Consider the following 18,951-nt stretch of genomic DNA (forward strand, 5'->3'; position numbering starts at 1 on the left):
ACTCCCCACCCCACTTCCCCACCTCCCCACCTCTCATGAAGACCCTACCTCTTTGGGGCGGGATGTTTTGCCATTAAAACTCCATGGTGAGTTTTGCTTCTCCCCTCCTCGGCTCCCTCGGCAGCATGCAACTGTACACTTCGCTACAGCACACCGCCTTCTTTACCTCTCATTTGTCTCCTGGTATATTTTCAACACATTCCGCACAGTTTGTGCACTCATTCCTCAGGGGGGAAAAAAAAAATCCCAAAGAGGAGTGTTTCTTATTTTCTCATCTTTTTGCCTTTTTTTTTTTTTTCGGTTGTGTTTTTTGCAAACCCTTCAATTTTTTTTTCTGTTTAAGTGTATGTTGAGTTTTTGTAGTCGGATGATTCAACATGTTGTGTTAAAGCCACTTCAGTAAACGAGGGATTTTTGTTGGATTTGATATTTATAGTATGCAAATATCTTGTGTTGCCAGATATTTCACATTATAGTTAGTGCTTGATCTTTGTATAAAAATGGTCAAAACACAAAACTGCATGCTTTAGTTTTGCATCAGGGGGACATGCTATAGGGCTTTAGGGCAAATGCCATAGAGTTTCTGGTCTGGTTGCCGTGTGGTTTCTTTAAGCCACCCTCTAGAAAATGACATCTCTGTCTTCTTGTCTTTTTCTTTCTCTGTGTTTAGACCCTCCATGATGTTTTTCCAAGAATAACGCCTTTGTGTAAAACACATGTTGTTCAGATTTTCTTTTAGCCCGCTTTGGTTACATTTTTTTCTGTCGGATGTGTGTTTGCACGCAGTAATTGTGCCTTGTCATATTCTGGTATTACTGTGAACTATTTCTTGTGTGGTTACAGAAATGTGAGTGATGTCCATCCCTGTCCTACAAAAGAACTACAGATGAACCTCATTGTTTACATTTTCAGTTTTAATTAGGTGTAACTAAAAAAAATTATGTAAAGCCTATTTAAAATTGAAGGCTTAATTATAGATGTCCCCTGTATTTCTTGTTCTTTTTACAATTTTTTAGCTTATTGTTTTGATTTTACAGCCCACAGCTTCACTGTTTGTTCTCACAACCCAGTTTCCAGCAATAAAAGGCTGCTGTTTCCAGAAAAGAAAAAAAACTGAAGAAAAAAAAAAACAGTGCAGGCTACATGTAATAAGCATCAAAGGCAGACAGGCAAAGCTGCAACTAGCAGAACACAGTGAATCATTTAGCAGCTATAGAACTGGATATGTTTTCTCTGGAACTGGTGGAGTTGGACAGTTGGAGCGCTGATGCTGTTCCATGTGTGCGTGATGTGTAATTAGGCAACTGTTTTCCAACACATTTACTGATTGCATAGTTATTATGGAACAAACTAAGTGGCAAATAACTATCCTGTTCAAACTGTGCAAAGAACATCATGTTGCCTCACGTCAGCGTTTCCTTCAATGTTATCACTTATTTACTTTATGTGTATCCTCACCTAGTGTGTTATTCTAAATATCAACACTTAAATTGCTTCTCTTGAATACGTATTACCTGCCTCGCCACTTATCTGTATTTTTTTCCTGCAACTTAAATAACTGTGTGGTTGGCTCTTTGCACTGTTAGAAAAAACAACCAAACCAAGCTTTAGAGGCTGGAGAAAAAAATGGGGACGTCATCTTAATTAGCCAAAGACGGATACAAAGCACAACATAAAAAGCCCTGAAAATAGTGCCAAGCATTTATAAGGTAGACTCAGATGGACTTAAAGCTCATCAAGAAAACATTACTTGCTCTTTGAAACCACAGCTTCCATTCAGACTAAACATTTTGTCGGTAAGACAGATAAATGACCAACACAGCAGAATAAACTCTGTTAGACTGAACAATAAAGTGCAGCAACAAGGTAATTTAATCAGATTTCCATGCTAATAATTAATAAATAGTTAACTTGCACTGTTAGTTTTTAAATCAAACTTTACTTTTATTGCCCAGCACTGAAAATCAAATGTTAGAGGGCACAGCATCTTCCTATTCAATGTAGTTTTTTCCCTGTAGGAGGCTGAAGCCAAGTCCCTTGTCAACGCTGTCTCGTGAAATCAGATGCTTACAAGCTTTTAAAAGAAGCCCCATTATGACAGAGTCACTTATGGAGAGATGATTGAGTGGCTCAGTGAAGTGAACTTTTCCCTTCCCGGCTCCCTGCTCTCCAGCTCCTCCCTGTTGACTCCATTCACTTTAGAAAATGAATAGCATGTGGTGCCTTCCCCAAGTCTTAGGTTTCGTCTTTTGTTGTGGGCAGTCACTCATACTTTTTAATTGAAACTTTTTTCCTTCTGTCTTCATCCACCTCCCGCTTAATCTAGGCCCTTAGTGATTTCAGAGCGTATACTTTTCAAAGGTACACATCATTAGCATTGGAATCTTGACCCTTACAATAACTGCCTTCCGCTCAAATTTGAGCTAGTTAAACCTATATTGTTTCTCTAATAGTGTATGCATTGAGATGTGAGCAATGACAATCCATTTGCTATTTTCTCCTCGAGTGTTGAGTATGCCTTTTAGGAATTTAGGTACAAATGTTAGAAGTAAAGCCCTCTTGTATTTCCTTTTCTCAGACACAATGAACGCTATCATGCCTTCTTGAATTTCTGTGTATTTTAAACCACTTTCTAACCAAACACACAAGCTTACACCAACATATTTTATAGAATTTGGACAATTCAACTCCAAAGTTTGTTTACCACATTTGCATGCCAAGTGTGGTACAATGGGTGGAAGTATAAGCAATAGGAACAGGTTTGAAAAAAAAAAAAAAAAAGTCCTAGTTTCTCCTTGAACATTTGATGCCCATTCTCCAATGTTCACCGAGTTTCCCCAGTGGTTGTCATTAGTGCTGTGTGTTCAACAGAGCCTCAAGGCTGCCTCTTTTCCAAGGGCTGCTGGAAAATAATAAATGTGACGTTGAAGGATGTGTCCTCCACATGACTGCCCTCTCTCTTTCCCTCTTTCTGTCTTTCTTTTCTTTCATGGTTGTAGTCTTAATACCAGGTCCTCTTCTGATAAGAATTAACCATATGGTCCAGAATCTGCCTAACGACAGCCGTCAGTCTGTGTCACTGGATGGCCAGCTCAAGTGAGCGCTATCATATTTGTGCTATTGCAAGGGCCCTGAAAATAAATGGAAGCTGCCACTGGACTTCCAACCCCCCCTCCTTGGAGGCGCCTCACGTTAGCCCCGGACATAGTAATGTGAAGGGACTTTGATGGTTGATGTCGCAGATTGAATTATGCCCTTGAGGAAAAGCTATTAGCTCAGTCAAGAGTCCTCATTTGTTAAATTAAAAGTGGAAATGACATGTGAGTAGTCTTTTCAGTGAATTAAAGTTGCAAAGAAAATGGATTCCATTCCCTGCTAAAAGGCAATAGTACAAAAGGAAATTGTGTCGGGGGGGAGAAAGAAATAAAAGAGGTTTGCCGTTTGTTTAGTGACATCCATCTCCTCCCGCTCCCAATTGCCTCTTAGTATATTTATATTTCACAATTTATTGATATTGGGTTTCATTTTTTCGTAACTTGGTGCCATTTGCTGCTCCCCTACCAATGGTCCACTCAAAAAACTGGTTGCAGTCCATATGGAGAGCAGAATTAGACCCTGGAGCAGTGCCTCCCTGTCACAAGGGCAGAAACCTCAACACTTTTAAGCCACTTCAAGTGAGCTCAAGAGGAAAAAGACAATTTAAAACGTACAGATGAATAAACTGTAGTGGTCACTGTACCCAGAAGAGGCAGGACTGAGCTTTGATCTTTGGTCCTGTTGGCAAGCTCAGTGCTAGCTGAGGCCTCTTCAAAGAGGCCCAACCTCAGCTCATCAGCTATGAGACCACAGTGAGGAGGCAGCGTCAAAATTTACTGTAGCAAATATACAAATATACACACTTGTATGTAGCTATTTTTGTGTATGCACAGTTTCCACGATTGCAACTTGGTCAGGCCTTCCCAAAAAATTCCAAATAATATTCTCTATTAATCATTTTTAAGTCTTTTACTCAATTAATCGTCATTCTTCCTTTGTGATGACCAAACATATGTGAGCCTTGTTTCGCTTTAATTTCTGTTTTAGCCATTTACATCCACAGTCACTATGAAGACTGCGAGAAGGTTAGAATATCTTCCAGTGCATAGCAAGTCGCTGTGAGGTATATTCCTCAGCCTCGAACTCTCACCCTTGAAAACCAACATGAGCTTGCTCTCAAATAGGATTTGTGTTTCCTGGGTTATAGAAACCAGTGAACCACAGGGCCTTTGAGGGTTTAACATATTTTCCAGCAATGGGAGAGATGGAACAGCAGGGTTTTTGGCAATTAAACACCTCACCAAAGAAGAACTTCGACTTTGCAGAACTCCCACACAGCCAAGTCTGGAATATCTGTTCCTTTTCTTGAGCGGTGAACAGAAGTTATGTGGTGTCTTGTAACCAACAGATCCCTGGTTTCCCCTGTTCTAATTCCATTTAGCATGCTTATAGCCATTTTCACTTTAATGGATCGCCGTAGGATTCTTAAAAGTTTAAAGACTAGGCATACTGTATCGTACATGTTTTATGGATGTTTTCATTTCTAGTAAGTTTCTTGTATTTTTTTTAAAGTTTATTTTATTTGCCTGACACAGGTCCAGGATTGTTGGATTGAAAGGCAGAAAAACAGGAACATGCTTAGGGGAAAAAAATGCACTCGTGGAAACTCTCATAGCTCGTGGATAGCTAGCTGGACCTCTTTGTTAAATGCTTTATCTTCTGGATGCACTGACGGACAAATAGGCCCGAGGAAGAGTTTGGGGGAGAAGACAAGGGCAACCTGGAGTTAGCCAATGCAATATCCTGAGTGTGACTTTATCTCCCTCTCCATCTTCCTTTCACAGACGGGGCTTACTGTGGATATTTGGTTATTCAGCCTTCTCCTCTTGACCCAGCACTAATAAATACAAGCTAGAAACTTGTATGGAAGCCTTTCTTATGACTACCTTCACCACTTCCCTTTTCCTGATCCCTCTTTCACACAGCGTTGGCTAAACAAAGACATCAACATCTCCTTGCATCCAGGGAGTAATTTATGAGGTGCTGACAGTCTGAAGGGAGGTAACAGAAGTCGAGGTTTTACTAGCAACAAGTCTCTCAGCACCTAGTACTGTGAAAGTTAGTTGAACTAGTGGACATCCTGTCTGCCTCTTTAAGCACCACCGTTGAACTTCAGTCTTCACTACACTGTATTACATGGTTTATTAAGTTTTGTATTTTTGGTTAGTGGCAATCGACTTCACCATAAATCAAAAGCTATTTAGTCAATGTCAAAGCATGTGTCTCTGTGCCTCTTATATGAAAGTACTAGCAGTAGAAGTTTAGACCAGTTAGGCATATATAGTCAAAACATTAGCTTGACAACTTGTATGGACCAAAGTTACCTATAGAACTAGATGTGAGGTATGTCATCGAAGTACAAATATTCAGCTGCAAAGTTAAAACCTAATTAATCTGCTTTCTTTCCCTCATTGTATTTTTTCACATCCATCTGTCTGTACACCATCTTGTTCAAAGTAGATAGAGACTTAAGCCGAGCATGTTACAAACAAGAAGCAGCTATAGAAACAGATGTAACACTTGTTGCCTGCAGGTAGCATGAGGGCCAGCATTGCAGAAACTATTGCTTTCCTTACCTACGTCACAGGTTGGCTGGGCACTTCTTGAAAACCTTAATGCTTTGCATTAGTGGCATTATGTTACCCTGTTGTTAACTGAGTTTTGTACTTGGAACTTTCTCTCTTCTTTTGAGTCAGCTGTGGGAGCTGCTTCTGCTTATGCCAACTATCCATTTCTTCTTATATTTGTTCCACATAAACTAAGAATATAAAACACCTGCACAAAGTTCTACAGCAGAAAACTGAGTGTAAGTTAAAGCAGTTTTAAAAATTTATTGTATATTGTAACAAAGTTGTTGATTGTTTGACAACCATGGCTTTTCTCTTAACAGCTGGATGTAGACCGTGAATGCGTTGCTTTTATACCAGTGTGGTTTTCCCAAAGGTGAAGGTTAAGCACCCATCTGGGAGCGTATGACACTACCATGGGTCGTCAAGGCCTTAGCCCACCTCTTGCCTGATCCGCTGTGACCACATTTTACTGTCCAGGTTGGTTAGAAGGCTGGACAATTATACGAGATCTCGCTACTGTTCTCTGATTGTTACCATATGGGGAGCCCTATTGCAGCTGAGAACCCTTTCTATGTCCGTTTCATCTCAAACAGTCCTGACATGCTGAATAATCCAATAACTGGCAATAAATTCTCTCTTGTGGCCAATACAAAGTGAGACAACCAGGGGAGGCAGCTTGGACACTGCTTTTATGAGGTGCACCTCCAGCGATAGCTGTTGTTTTGTACAGGTGTATTAATTAAAATACCTTTCAGATCATGTATATCCAGTGTGATTTAATGCCATGCTTTCCTACCATATGAAAGAGCAGATGTGTCATTGAAGAAGCATACATGACTTGCAGCAAATAAACATGGAGTTAAGCTTACTGTATATTACAAAACTCCCTTAAAGTGTGCTGAACATATACTGCCTTAACTGATTGTGTTGATAATGTTCACCACTGATGATGAGCTGGGGATCAGTGGTTTGGCTGGTTAGCTGAAATCTTTGCTTTTTTTTTGGTTGCAAACTTACAGTATTGAATGTTTAAATGTAATGAATTGTATTTTTGAGTTTAGCTACAGTGTAGGTGTTTTTTTTTTCTTCTTTTTAGAGGTGGCACTGTGCCAACAAGGTGGCTTGATTGCAATGAATGCAGAATTTTTGATCATTGGTCTGAATAGAACCTAACAAAGGAGAATTGTACCACATCACAGTAATTGTCTTCCTTCTAAGTTTCTGTAGCTCACATGTAAAACTAAAACCTACAAGTTTACATTTATATTATTAAAATACAAACATCAGTACACCTTCATTGCTGAGATTCAAATCTTTTATTTTGTCAACACCTTGTTTTTCCACCTTAACCATTGATGACAGTCTCAATTCTCCTTGTCATGGAGGATACCGGATTGCTGGAGAGATATTCTTCCATTCTTTAGAGAATGTGTTTCTCTACCTTTCTCTGTAAAATCCTCCAAAGGTGTAGTCAAGTCAGGCGACATACTTGGCCAGGTCATAGTTTTTTTTTGTTTATTCCTCTTTAGAAACTGATTTTGGCAGTGTGCTTTGGATGATTATCATGCTGGATTATTCATCTTCTGCCAAGCCTCTGCAGATCAGGAGTCATCTTGTCAGCCAGTATTTTAGTATATCCACTGCCGTTCATGGGGCCATCTGTAAATGTCATCTCCCCAACATCTTTTCCACTCACGCTGCCCCTTTCATCACACTCTCACCTCCATCCTTCACTGTGGGCATTCACAGTGGTAGTTGTAGCCAGGGTTCCACCAATCATAATGGACCCTATTTGAGCTAAGCAAAATTTATCCTGACAAAAAGATATGCTCCCACTGTTCATCAAGCTTCATGTCATGTTTTTAGCAAAGTTTCGTCTTGCAGCTTGTCCTGAAGAGCAAGCAAGTATTTTTGTTGTTTTTTTCTTGGACAGCATTTATAGACATTGATTTTATGCAGTGTCTTTCTCACTGTCTGAACTGTCACAGAAACTCTGATTTCCGTTGATAACCCCTGTGCCAAGTCTGAACCAGTTGCTCGTCTGGTTTTTCAAAGCCGGAATAAGCAACTAGTGCGCTGTCTGTGGCGTCATTTTGGTAGGACAGCTAATTAGTGGCACTGTGGATATTTCTATACCTCCTGATTAGTGCTGCAGCTGTGTTTGGACTGATGTTTAGTTGGTCATTTTGTCACGTTTGCGAAGTCTCACAATCCAATTTTTAGATTCGTCTTGTAATTATTTTCCATGTCGAGCCACGGTGCAGTCACGCAGACAGCCCATAGGTCCACAACTGAGATCGCTCTGCTGTTCACAGCTCATTTTCTAACCATGTTCATGCAAATAGACTAATTGAAAATCACAGGTGGTTTGTTCCAGTGATCACAAGTCTTCTAACTTCTGTGATCACTGGTGTGTTCACTTTGGCTGAACTGATTTTTTTACTTTGGGGCCTGTATTTTCAATATCACCTTCCTGAAGTATTTGTTTTTGATAGACCATAAAAAATACTTTGTGTCTGTTCAAAAATATCTGACGCCAAGAGCCATTAGAAATCATCCGATTAAGGGATATTTGTCATACATGCTACAAGCAGAAAATGATCTAGAATGGTGGATCAAGTGTGTATTGATCTGGGCATGTCTGAGGCACACGTTTTGTTTATTTCCTGAATATTTATCACGCCAACATATGTGTCAAAGTAAAATTCATTTTTCCAGCTTTTATCTTTTATTCAGCCGGCATTTCAGCTTACCCTCGCTTAGCTCCTTGCATGCAGCACACTTTTATATTTTGTATTTATTATTTATGTGATGGTGCTGTGTAACTTTCATATACTTGTGTACAGTGTGTTGGATTTTTTGTGTGGAACTGTTAAAAGTCATTACTTCTTCTAAGTCAAACAGTCAAAAGCTTCCGTTCTGATGGATTCTCTTCATGGAACAAATGTAAATATTGGTCTTAATAAGTGATATACATATAAGTTGAGAAGCATATATTTCTTTATATTTAATCAGTGAGATCATTGATGAGCATGAGTCAGTTGGGAGGGAAGATTCTTGGATTTCCTCACAGCACTGGACAGTGTGCTCCTCTTATACAAAGGGAGCTGACAAAGAACTGTGATATGTAGAGTTGAAAGGATAATGTTTACCTTATTTTGCAATGCTTTATGGGAAATGTGATCTTAATTCTGACAAACTGGTAATTTAGCATTAGCTCTCATTTTGTTACAGTACTTAAACAATTCATTCGATTTGAGTATGACGTTTGACCGTGCACCGTATCGGCCACAGATACCGCAGCACGGGCTTATGCTTGTCTTAACTTTGTCCTTCATTCCCTCCTGAAGCAAAGCTAAGCCGCCCCCTCAGATCTCGCCAAGCAAGTCCAGCGGAGGAGAGTTCTGTGTGGCCGCCATCTTTGCCTCATCTCGCTCCTGGTTCATCACTAACCCGAACATGAAACGAGAGAAAGGTTAGATGAGACCATGTTTACTGATGCTCTTTGTGTCAATATCCACACCAACAACAGTCTCCCCAAAACACAGTACCCATGGGACTAACGGATACAGAATCTTAACAAATGTTTTAACCCTTTTAAGTTTCCCTTGTTTTAAAGAATAAGAATCACAATTTTTAGAAATGTTTTTATATCACCGCCTTCTTTCTCATCCTCTTCACAGATCAGTCCAGGCAGTCAGTTGTCGACTCACTGTACATCATTAGTTGCTACGGTAACTTGGTGGAGCATGTCCTTGAGCCTCGACCAATAAGCACTGCTCAAAAGATTAGTGACGATACACCTTTAGAGCTGAGCACCTGTCCAAGGGCCTGCTGGACTCTGGCCAGGTAACACTACGTTGATCACTTTATCCGAATAAAAGTGTCTCAAATACCGTCAGTCTTACAGATGTTTTTCTTGTTGAAAAGGACTCCACAGTGGAATGAGCTGCAGCCGCCCTTCAACTCCAGTCATCCCCTCGTGTTGGCCTCAGATCTGGTGCAGTACTACCAGTATCTCCTGGCTGGTAAGTGTCAAACACAGCTTTCTTTTGGTGTTCGTCTGTTCGCACAAACCAGCTTATTCACAGTATCTGACTGTGTTCAAATAAAATGCAAATTAACATTTGTGAAGCATAAATGCATATTAAATCAGGGGAAAGATGTTCATCAATGTAGATTTGCTCCAGGAACGTGTGTTTCAGGTGTACGCTCATTATGATCCCAATAAGGATGGAAAGAATGTCATTGCACTACATTTACTACAAGTACATGGGGGCTTTAGGATTGTGTTTTTTGTAACTATGCAGGTCTACATTGGTTTGGATTAGTCTTTACACGATATGATGCTAATCAAACAGTCTCTCTAAAGTGCACATACTAAAGCTGCTCTGTTTTTTCTTATTTTTGTGACAGAAGTATGATCAGGATAGAAAGAAAAATACTGAAGTGTGGCATGAAATGTACACTGCAACTTAATTAGACACTGAAAACACAAAGGTGACACCAGTTTTTTTGGTCACATGAAAATTGTGGCAAGCAAAAATTTTAACCATTACAATTATAGATTCAAGTTCTGCAGGCTCCCTACAGGCAGTATTATTAACAGTGTAAACTCAACCATGTCCATAATCCTAAGCCTAGATTTAAACAGATTTTATGTAATATTAATCCCAAACATTGCAGCTGTGCTTATTTGCATTTTTTTTTAATTTGCTGCAAAGTTTAGATACAAATTGTATTGAATATACTGTTGTCTAGACTCCATGTACTGTATGCACTCATAGCACGTCTCATCAAATAGAGGTCTCTGTATGTTTTGCTTGTACAGGCTCACGACCATGTATGTTTTCTGTATGTACTGTATGCATCATTAGTCAAGGGGGTGACCCCTATTCCCTGCTGATTTTCATGTTGACTGTGTTGAAAGCAGGTCGTCAGCCTCTTATTGGTGCCACATGCTGAGAAGGGACCTTTCTAGTCAGCATCCATAACATCTCCCCTCTCAGAGACTTAGAAAAAAAGACGTTTCTGTCATTTTTACCATTTCGCATCCTCTTCGACCTGTCGGAAATAATCCCGGTTTGTTTGTTCTGTGCTGCACCTTGAAACCATCCTTTGGCCGCCACACTCCACGCCTGCTTCAGGACATGCCAGCACAATGCTATAAGATGCCGCACTCAGACCAATTAGCTGACACCCTAAACTCCCTCTAATTCAATAACAAGTACAGAGCAGTGAGCACTTTAGGTTGCCATCTGAAAGGCCATTTCGCTGAAGCACAGAGTGCACACGGATGGCCACACACGGAATCAATCCACCCCCGTGGACTAGGCTGGCGTTTTGAGCTCACTCCATAATTATAAACATACAAAATCTGTAATTAGCTCTGTGGGTGCTCCAGGGCAAGTGGTAGCTGTGTTTACTATAATCTCTCTACTCGTCTCCATTGACTTCTGCAGTGCTCCAGGTCTAACTGGTAGGATATTTTCTCAAATTAGTGCTAATGGTCTCTCCTAGTGTCAGAGCGATGAGAACGCGTTGAAGTGACGGGCTCGGGCGTCAGCTTATTCCACCATTCTCTGCCAGCATGGGCAGTGGAACTGGCTGCATAATGAGAGGGATTCATTGCATTAACATTTGCATCCAATTAACAATAGCCAGATAATAACGCTGTGGCTCTTTATTCCCATAACCAACCAAGTGGGAACCGATGCGAGGTCAAGACGCTATAAACATAATTGTTCAGTCCTCTACCCACTTCTTGTGCTCCTGCCATTTCCCCTCCAGGTCAGCATCCTATACACCACCACCGACTGAGCTGCTCTTGCAGTGCCACCTTCCATTTCTGTGCTTTGCACCCGGGCAGAGACTCTCAACATCCTGTTTCTCAGCATGCGTCCCCTTGCCAGCCCTCTCCTCTGCCGTTTCCTCCAGGGCTCTTGGCAGCACAGCGGAGAAGTGATCCAGGAGAAAGAGTCAATTTGACCTTAGGATGAATTTCAGCGCAGCCATAAGCCCCTTGTCCAGGCGCCTGTGCTGACCATAAGGATCAGGGCACTAAGAGGAAACTGAAAAGACAGAGTTCTTACTTGCAGAACAAATTGTGCTATTTAGGTCTAATTTACATTGCTGATAGAACCATTACAGGACAAAAACATTGCAAACAGCTGAATGAAATTTGCCTACTTAACTGAAAAAAGATGCTACTGTTAGAGAAGAAACAGAAGTACGGGAAGAGTCAAACAATGAGGGCACGAAGTCGCTATAAATATCCCCTACAGCTAATTGTCTTACAGACAGACCATGTCTCTAGGAAGGTGGTGCAAGGCAAAGAGGTGGCAGTACTTGATTGACAGGCCATGGTCTCCGGTCTCGTGGCTCTATATTGGATGACCCAGGCTGATTAAAAATGCAGTATGCAGGGAAAGGAATAGGAAGGGGAGAGGAAGGGCCGGGGTCAGGCCAGACCGGAGCCTCCAGGACGGGATGATAAAAGGCAGCGGTGGCGCCACTTCATGGTCACTATCTCCACCTGTCCATCTGTAGCAGCTACTGGCAGCACTCAGCCCTGCAGAGGATGGCAACGCACAGCATAGCCTTGGAGAGATAAGGGAGAGAGAGACACACATTATACAGTATACTCACAAATAGAGGAGATGCTGTAGTTCGATCTGGCTTAATAAAAGCAGTCTTGAGCCAAGTTTTTGTGTTTGGGGAATCCTCTATCTGTAGCAAAGGTGGAAGCGTAGGATTTCCAACTGCGTCCCCACAAGTATGTGTGAATGGGCTCTTTTTTGTCTTGGGCCAAAGGTGTCAGAGCGAGGTAATCGTTTTCACACCCTCATCAGCTTCATTCACTTCAGGCTTTTTATCTACAGTGAGTTGTTTTTTTTTGTTTTTTTTCCACGGATTATTTTTTGGGGGTGATATTTATCGAGCTGTCCGCAGTATGTTTTCCAACACCTCTCACCCTCACCGCAAAGTTGCTCTGAAGCAAACAAACCGGTGAATAATTTACCACCTAGATTTCTGGCTGGCTCCTTTGAGCCTGGCGATGCTAGCGGCAGCAGAGGCTATGCTTTCTGGCCGTAGCCCTCCCCTCCCTACCTGTCATATAATGTGCTAATTGTGGAGACTGACTGACTGGCTGGGTTGGCAGCTCTCTTGGGACTTTGAGGCCCATGACAGGCCAGCCACAGTTGCCTCGTCAATAGATCTAATTGCTCCGAGAGAGGGGCCAGAGTGAAGGCTTTGGAGCATCAGGCGTTTGGTAAAGAGAAACCATGGCGCCATGACTGGGTCAGTAATCAAAGAGAGGCAGAGAAAGGATGGGGTAAGTGTAGCGCTGGCTGAATGAAGGAACTGCCAGTCAAATACGCCTTGAATGATATATAATGACTAAGCTATCCCACTCTGTCAGTATGCCAGCACCTATCTGCCAGAGTACTACTCAAAAGAGGAAAGCGAGAAGAGAGGAAAGTGAGAAGACAGACAGGTGGAGCAGTCGAGAGGGAGCCTCGCAAGTGAAATGTCTGGCAGCCAGCTACGGCGGGTACAACTACAAAGACGAAAAATAAAGGACAACAAAATAAATCTGTAAAAAAAAATACAAATGAATGAGATAAAGGTGAACAGAGCAGACGGCCCAGACAAGACGGCTATCCTCTGTCCAGCGTGCAGCCAGCTCTCCAGATCTATCAGATTGTTAGCCCCTTATCTATCCCTGGAGATCGGCCTGTCCAGCCCCCGGCCCCCAGTCCCGGGGAGGTCGGGCTACATCAATACCTAGGCAGCCTTTGTTCTTGTTCTGACTCCCTGCTTCACTGCTCTGGCTAACAGGCCACTGGCTACCAGCCTTCAGCGCAGCAAAACACCACTCTCTCCACAGTCAATAAAGACTGTGACACAGACAACTCTGTTCTCCGGTAATGTGGTTCTTCTCCTTATGTGGCCATGCAAGCACATCATCACCTCACCCGAAGACAGAAAACAAAATGATAAGCACACAGCAGTTCCTGTTATGGGTTAATTGGAAATTATATTTTAAGTATTAAAAATTAATTTAGAAATCAACCTTCGTAATTGGATAATTTATGAGTTGTGATTGTACTCATAATGTACATTTTCCATTTAATTTCTTTCTGTGTTTTTGGCTAATCCTGCAAATGTAATAGCTAAAATATCAAGATACCATTATTACACTGATGCAAAATGAATATAGAAACATCACCACTGATTTACGGTGCAGACCACAGATAGATATTAGGCAAAGAGTTGCCACAGTGGGAGCTAGAGGTCAAAATCATTACTCACCATTATTTATTTTTTAATTATCAAGTACTCAGAAAATACATTTCTCAAATAATACTTAGTTGCTGTTTATGAAAAATAAAAAGATTAAAAAAAAAAAAAAAAGGTTTTAAGTTTTCAATTCAAAATTTATTGTAAATCTTCAATATTCAAACAAACCACAGATTGTTTTTGTATTCATTTTGTATTCACTATTAGTTTCATTGAGGTGTCGTGCCATAACATAAACTCAGATATTGTTTTTTTTGTTGTTGTTGTTTTGTTTTGTTTTTGCAATGTAGAGTTTTTGCATGTTTCGTTGAATTTGGTGCTACCTATGGTCAGAAAACCCTGTCACACACTGGAGTTGTCACTATTTTTTTTTTTTTGCTACTATTTTTCTTTAAATTAGAAATTGTGTGTTTAGCTTGCGAAAATCTGAGAGTCTTTTTTCAGATTATTTTTCCATTCTTCACGCCCTCAAAAAAATTATTATGACATTATAAAATTATTTTAGGAGACAAAACATTCTGTACATTTTTACAAAATCTCTCATATTTCTGCTCAGTCCCGTTGGCATTTGTACTGAGCCATAGTTTACATATTTGTTCGGATTATTATCGTTGCACTGTCGTGGTCCTTTTCTATTCCTCTCGGATCTTTTTGAAATAATAATACCGCGCTCCTTGCACAATTGCTGATGTGTCTTTAAATCCATCAATAACAAAACACAACCATTTCGACCGTGACTCCAGCCATACATTCGGACTCCTTTTCTTAAGTGCGGCGCAATAAGTTTGCACTTAAAAAATTTGCTCTCTGTGAAATTGCATTGACGTTCTGTCTTTTAAGAGCCAATAATGAGCGTTGTAAAAGCAGAAGGCCGAGGAGCCGGCGAGCTGGACGCTGAGATGAGTAGATATGACTGTAACTGCCGGTGTCAGTCTGGCTGCTGACGCGCACACACACACACACACACACACACACACACACGAAAGGTTGTCTCTTTGCTTGACCCATGGGGATGACCACTAGTTCCCCACAACGGAGCCTGGCCGCGACTCCGGCCATTGAAAGCCCCCTACACCCGCCCGGTGGAAACCTGATCCAGCCAGTCCACCAACTGCTTCAGAACATCAATAATTAATTAGGGAACAGCTATTGGCCCCAAGGGTCAGAGAGCAAGGAGAGAGAGAGTGAGGGAGAGCGAGGCAGTGGGAGTGAAGCAGGGGGAGGAAATAGGGGAGTCGTGATTTTGTTTAATAAGTAACACAACGCAGGCTTTGTTCTTCTCTCTTCCATTTTAAAAGGACATGAGGAACCTTCTCTGCCTCGCTCTCTCTCTCTCTCTCTCTCTCTCTCTTTCTGTAGCCCTTATTCACTTTCCCTCTGCGTGGCATCGTTAGGTCATTAAAGGGTCAGTTCACCCAACAAAAGTATTTTTGATGTACGAGCGAATACCTGGCATGTAGGAAGTTTTGCTTTTATTTCCTGGGGTTATTCAGTGCATCAGAACATGGTTTGTGTTGTTTTCAACTGGGCCTGAATGATTTGGAGAAAATATTCAGTTGTGATTTTTCTGAGAAATAATTACAATTTCCGCCTTTAAGTTTTTTAATTTTTAGTTTGGTCTTAATTGTGTAATAAATTTAAAACAAGTGATGGACAACACCACATGAAACATCATCATAGTTTTAGCTACTCTTTATTCTAATGCAGGGATGAGAACTTAAAGATACAAATCACTTTAAAGGTGTTTATTACACCTTGGACACTGTAGTATTGATTCTTCAGACACTAGTTTTTGACATATTTATTAATTAACTCCACTAAATCGACCTAGAATCATAATAATTGTGGTTTATTGCCTCTTCAGTGTTTAGTTCTTAATGTACAAACAGACTTTATTAGAGGAATTATAATAGCTGAATGCTCTAAGCTCATAATGCAATCGCTCATATAAACATCATGCTTGCATATGAGACCAGAACTTAGGTCTTTGTCATACAGATGCAGCTCTCACAATTATTCTAAACCTTAGAGATACACATGTGTGAAATCTGTAAGTACTATGGTTGTCTGAAAATGAATACGAACACATTTGTAGCTCACTTTTATTGTTATTAAATGTGTGTACATCAAATTAGAAGTCATTTCAGAACTCTTTTGACACCAAAAATAAGTAACTGTCAAAGCAACAGGAAAAAAAAGTTAATAAAATCTAAAACAAAAGGTTTAATTAGCTAAGTTTAATTACGTGTTTTCTTCAATTTACGTCATTAACCACAATTGTTTGATGTTCATGTCTGAAGTTATTAAGCCCTTGACATTTGTAAAATCAGGATCAAAACAACTACTACAAAAGAAAGTTTTAAATCATTTAAACATATATGTGTGTATCCAGTCTACTAGATCTGTAGAATGTATTTACCATGCTGTATAACTTGAGGATACTGAGAAGCATTTGAATTCAGAATCAAGGCAGGAAGCAGACAAGAACATAGAAAGAAATCACGACTTTTGTTTCCAGAGTTATCTCCTTCACCCATCATCACCCTTCCTCTCTCTTCCATTATCTTGTGCCACTTGTGCTATGTTTATGTTTGTTCACTTCTATAGCAGTAAAAGTCCTGTCCTACTGACAAGGTCATGTGCAATTTGTTCAAACTGTGTTGAGGTATTAAACACCTAAACCTTCTGAACTCCAAAACCTGCCATCGTGTTATCTTTAAAGCATCGCTAAAATTGCATAATTTATCGTCAAGAAAGGGCTGCAGGGTGGTGCAGTTGGTAGCACTGTTGCCTCGCAGCAAGAAGGTTGCCGGTTCGCGTCCCGGTGAGGGCACCGGAATCTTTCTGCGTGGAGTTTGCATGTTCTCCCCGTGCAGCGTGGGTTCTCTCCGGGTTCTCCGGCTTCCTCCACAAAGTCCAAAAACATGTTGAGGTTAATTGGTGATTCTAAATTGTCCGTAGGTGTGAATGTGAGTGTGCTTGGTTGTCTGTCTCTAAGTGTAGCTCTGTGATAGACTGACCTGTCCAGGGTGTCCTCTGCCTTCGCCCTGAGTCAGCTGGGATAGACTCCAGCCCCCCCGCGACCCTACTGAGGATTAAGCGGTGTATAGATAATAGATGGATGGATCGTCAAGAAAGTGTAAAAACTGAATCGATCCGTTTTTAATTTTCGAGCAGTCCTATAACTCATCATCTCTGGTTGGCTGGGAAATGATCAAAATCTATGCTGAAAATTGTGATATTTCAGAAAATCACTTAATTTTACTGATTGATGTCTGATTTAAAAATTCACCTTAATTAAGCTGTAACACGTTTGTAAAAGAAAACAGCAAAAAATGGGGAAAAAAACAAAGTTCTCTGAGATTCTGTGTTTGACACAGCTGAGACAGACATGATACAAAACTGAAAGGCATTTTAAATGAACTGCAGGCTGTGTATTTACACCACAGAGAGAAGACAATGATGGAAACCAGTTAGAGAGACAAAAGAGAATTTACCTGATCAATAAAATAAATGCAGCATGGTTTGAAATGATTGTTCAATTTTAGGGAAGTTGTTGGAATGTACATTCTGCATGGTAGAATACTTTCCAGAGCTGATGTCTGAGGCAGTAGAGTAGTTTTTAATTATTATTTTTTAATGATTTATGACATAACAACTAAAAGACAACAGAGCTCTCTTTACTCCTTGTCATTATTCTGCTGTTTCTATGGAGGTATAGAACTTTATCTTGCAATGAAAAATGATCCCACAATGAGTAAAAATGTGGCAAGAGCAAAAAAAACATCCAGAAACTTGGGGTTCAGAGGGTTTACTCAGTCTGCAACAAGAGTTGTTTTCTTTTTAATCCATTTCTCTTCACGGTTTAAGTGTCAATACCATTGCCTTTGTCTGTTCAGTAACTGCCCAGTTCGTCTGAACATAGTCTTTTTTCAGACACATTTATACATACAAGGGGTGCTGTTTTAGAAGCAGGTGTATGAAAGGGGCAGAAAAAAGTGTGTGTGTGTGTGTGTGTGTGTGTTGGGGTAAGGCAGGGGTGAGGAATGATGTGACATTCGCTTCAGAGGTGTCAAACACCAAACTGCCTTCATCAAGGGTGTGTGAACACCTGGCACGTGCGTGTGGATGAAGACAGGAGCGCCTCCTGTGCTCCAGATGTGGACTTGACAAGTTTATTAGCCATTCCTGTGTTGAGAAAAAAAAAAAAAAAAAACTCATCCCTGAGGTGGGAGACAGAGAAAGGACTGATTCTACACATTAGGCCTCATTCTCCACGCCTGCTTATTCAAGCCTGCAGGAGCCCCATCTGTCTCTGGGTCTCTCTGTCACTGTCTCTCTGCAACACACACACATGCACACACTGTTTCTGTCCCTCTCACACTTTACTGTACACTCGCTTTTTCACACACACTGGCACGCACCCATATGCCCAAATGAGACAACCACAAACATGGGATTGCATTTTCTCCAGTTCTTCCTTTATTTTCTTTTAACAGTTTTTTTTTTTATTTTAGAGAAGTAGATTTAAACAGCCCCTCAATGATATTAAACTTTTGGCACAGTAAATTAGCTTTCGCCATTTCTCTTTTATAAATATCATCTCTGGAAATAACTTCTAAGTTATATAATAATTTGTTATGTGTCTGTCTTTTTCCCTCAGCGATGCCCCCAGGAAGCCCAGGTCCAATCACACGCCACGAGTCATCCGACAGCCTGGCATCGGACCACAGCGGTCAGGAGGACGAGGAGTGGCTCTCTCAGGTAAGACCTTGTCCAGCATCACACTTAAATTAGGGCATCCTTGACAAGCAGGTGTTTCAGTTAAATCACTTGTGAGAAACGTAGGTTGTTCTGATCTTGGTCAGAGCTTGTCATGTTGCTGTGAGCAAACAAATCTGGGTCCAGAGAGAGTGCTTCAGAGTTCGATTTTTAGCATCTGCTCTTTTTTCTTTATATCAAAAGCCTCCCAACTGGTACT

At 40.8% G+C, this 18,951-nt stretch overlaps 1 protein-coding gene across 1 annotated transcript in view; it reads left to right on the forward strand.

The window, feature by feature from the left end:
* The window catches only part of LOC103359516 (breast carcinoma-amplified sequence 3-like), a gene marked incomplete at its 3' end in the record, with an annotated part of 140,185 nt that extends 121,451 nt beyond the window's left edge, over positions 1-18,734 (forward strand). Inside the window, exons 17-20 of the mRNA XM_008284889.1 lie at positions 9,017-9,141; positions 9,350-9,515; positions 9,597-9,694; positions 18,634-18,734. Coding sequence (XP_008283111.1) covers positions 9,017-9,141; positions 9,350-9,515; positions 9,597-9,694; positions 18,634-18,734 — 490 coding nt within the window. The remainder of the gene's footprint in view (positions 1-9,016; positions 9,142-9,349; positions 9,516-9,596; positions 9,695-18,633) is intronic.
* Between the last annotated feature and the right edge of the window lie 217 nt (positions 18,735-18,951).

Source organism: Stegastes partitus, unplaced genomic scaffold, assembly GCF_000690725.1.
Source record: "Stegastes partitus isolate 25-593 unplaced genomic scaffold, Stegastes_partitus-1.0.2 Scaffold379, whole genome shotgun sequence".
Classification (NCBI taxonomy): Eukaryota; Metazoa; Chordata; class Actinopteri; family Pomacentridae; genus Stegastes; species Stegastes partitus.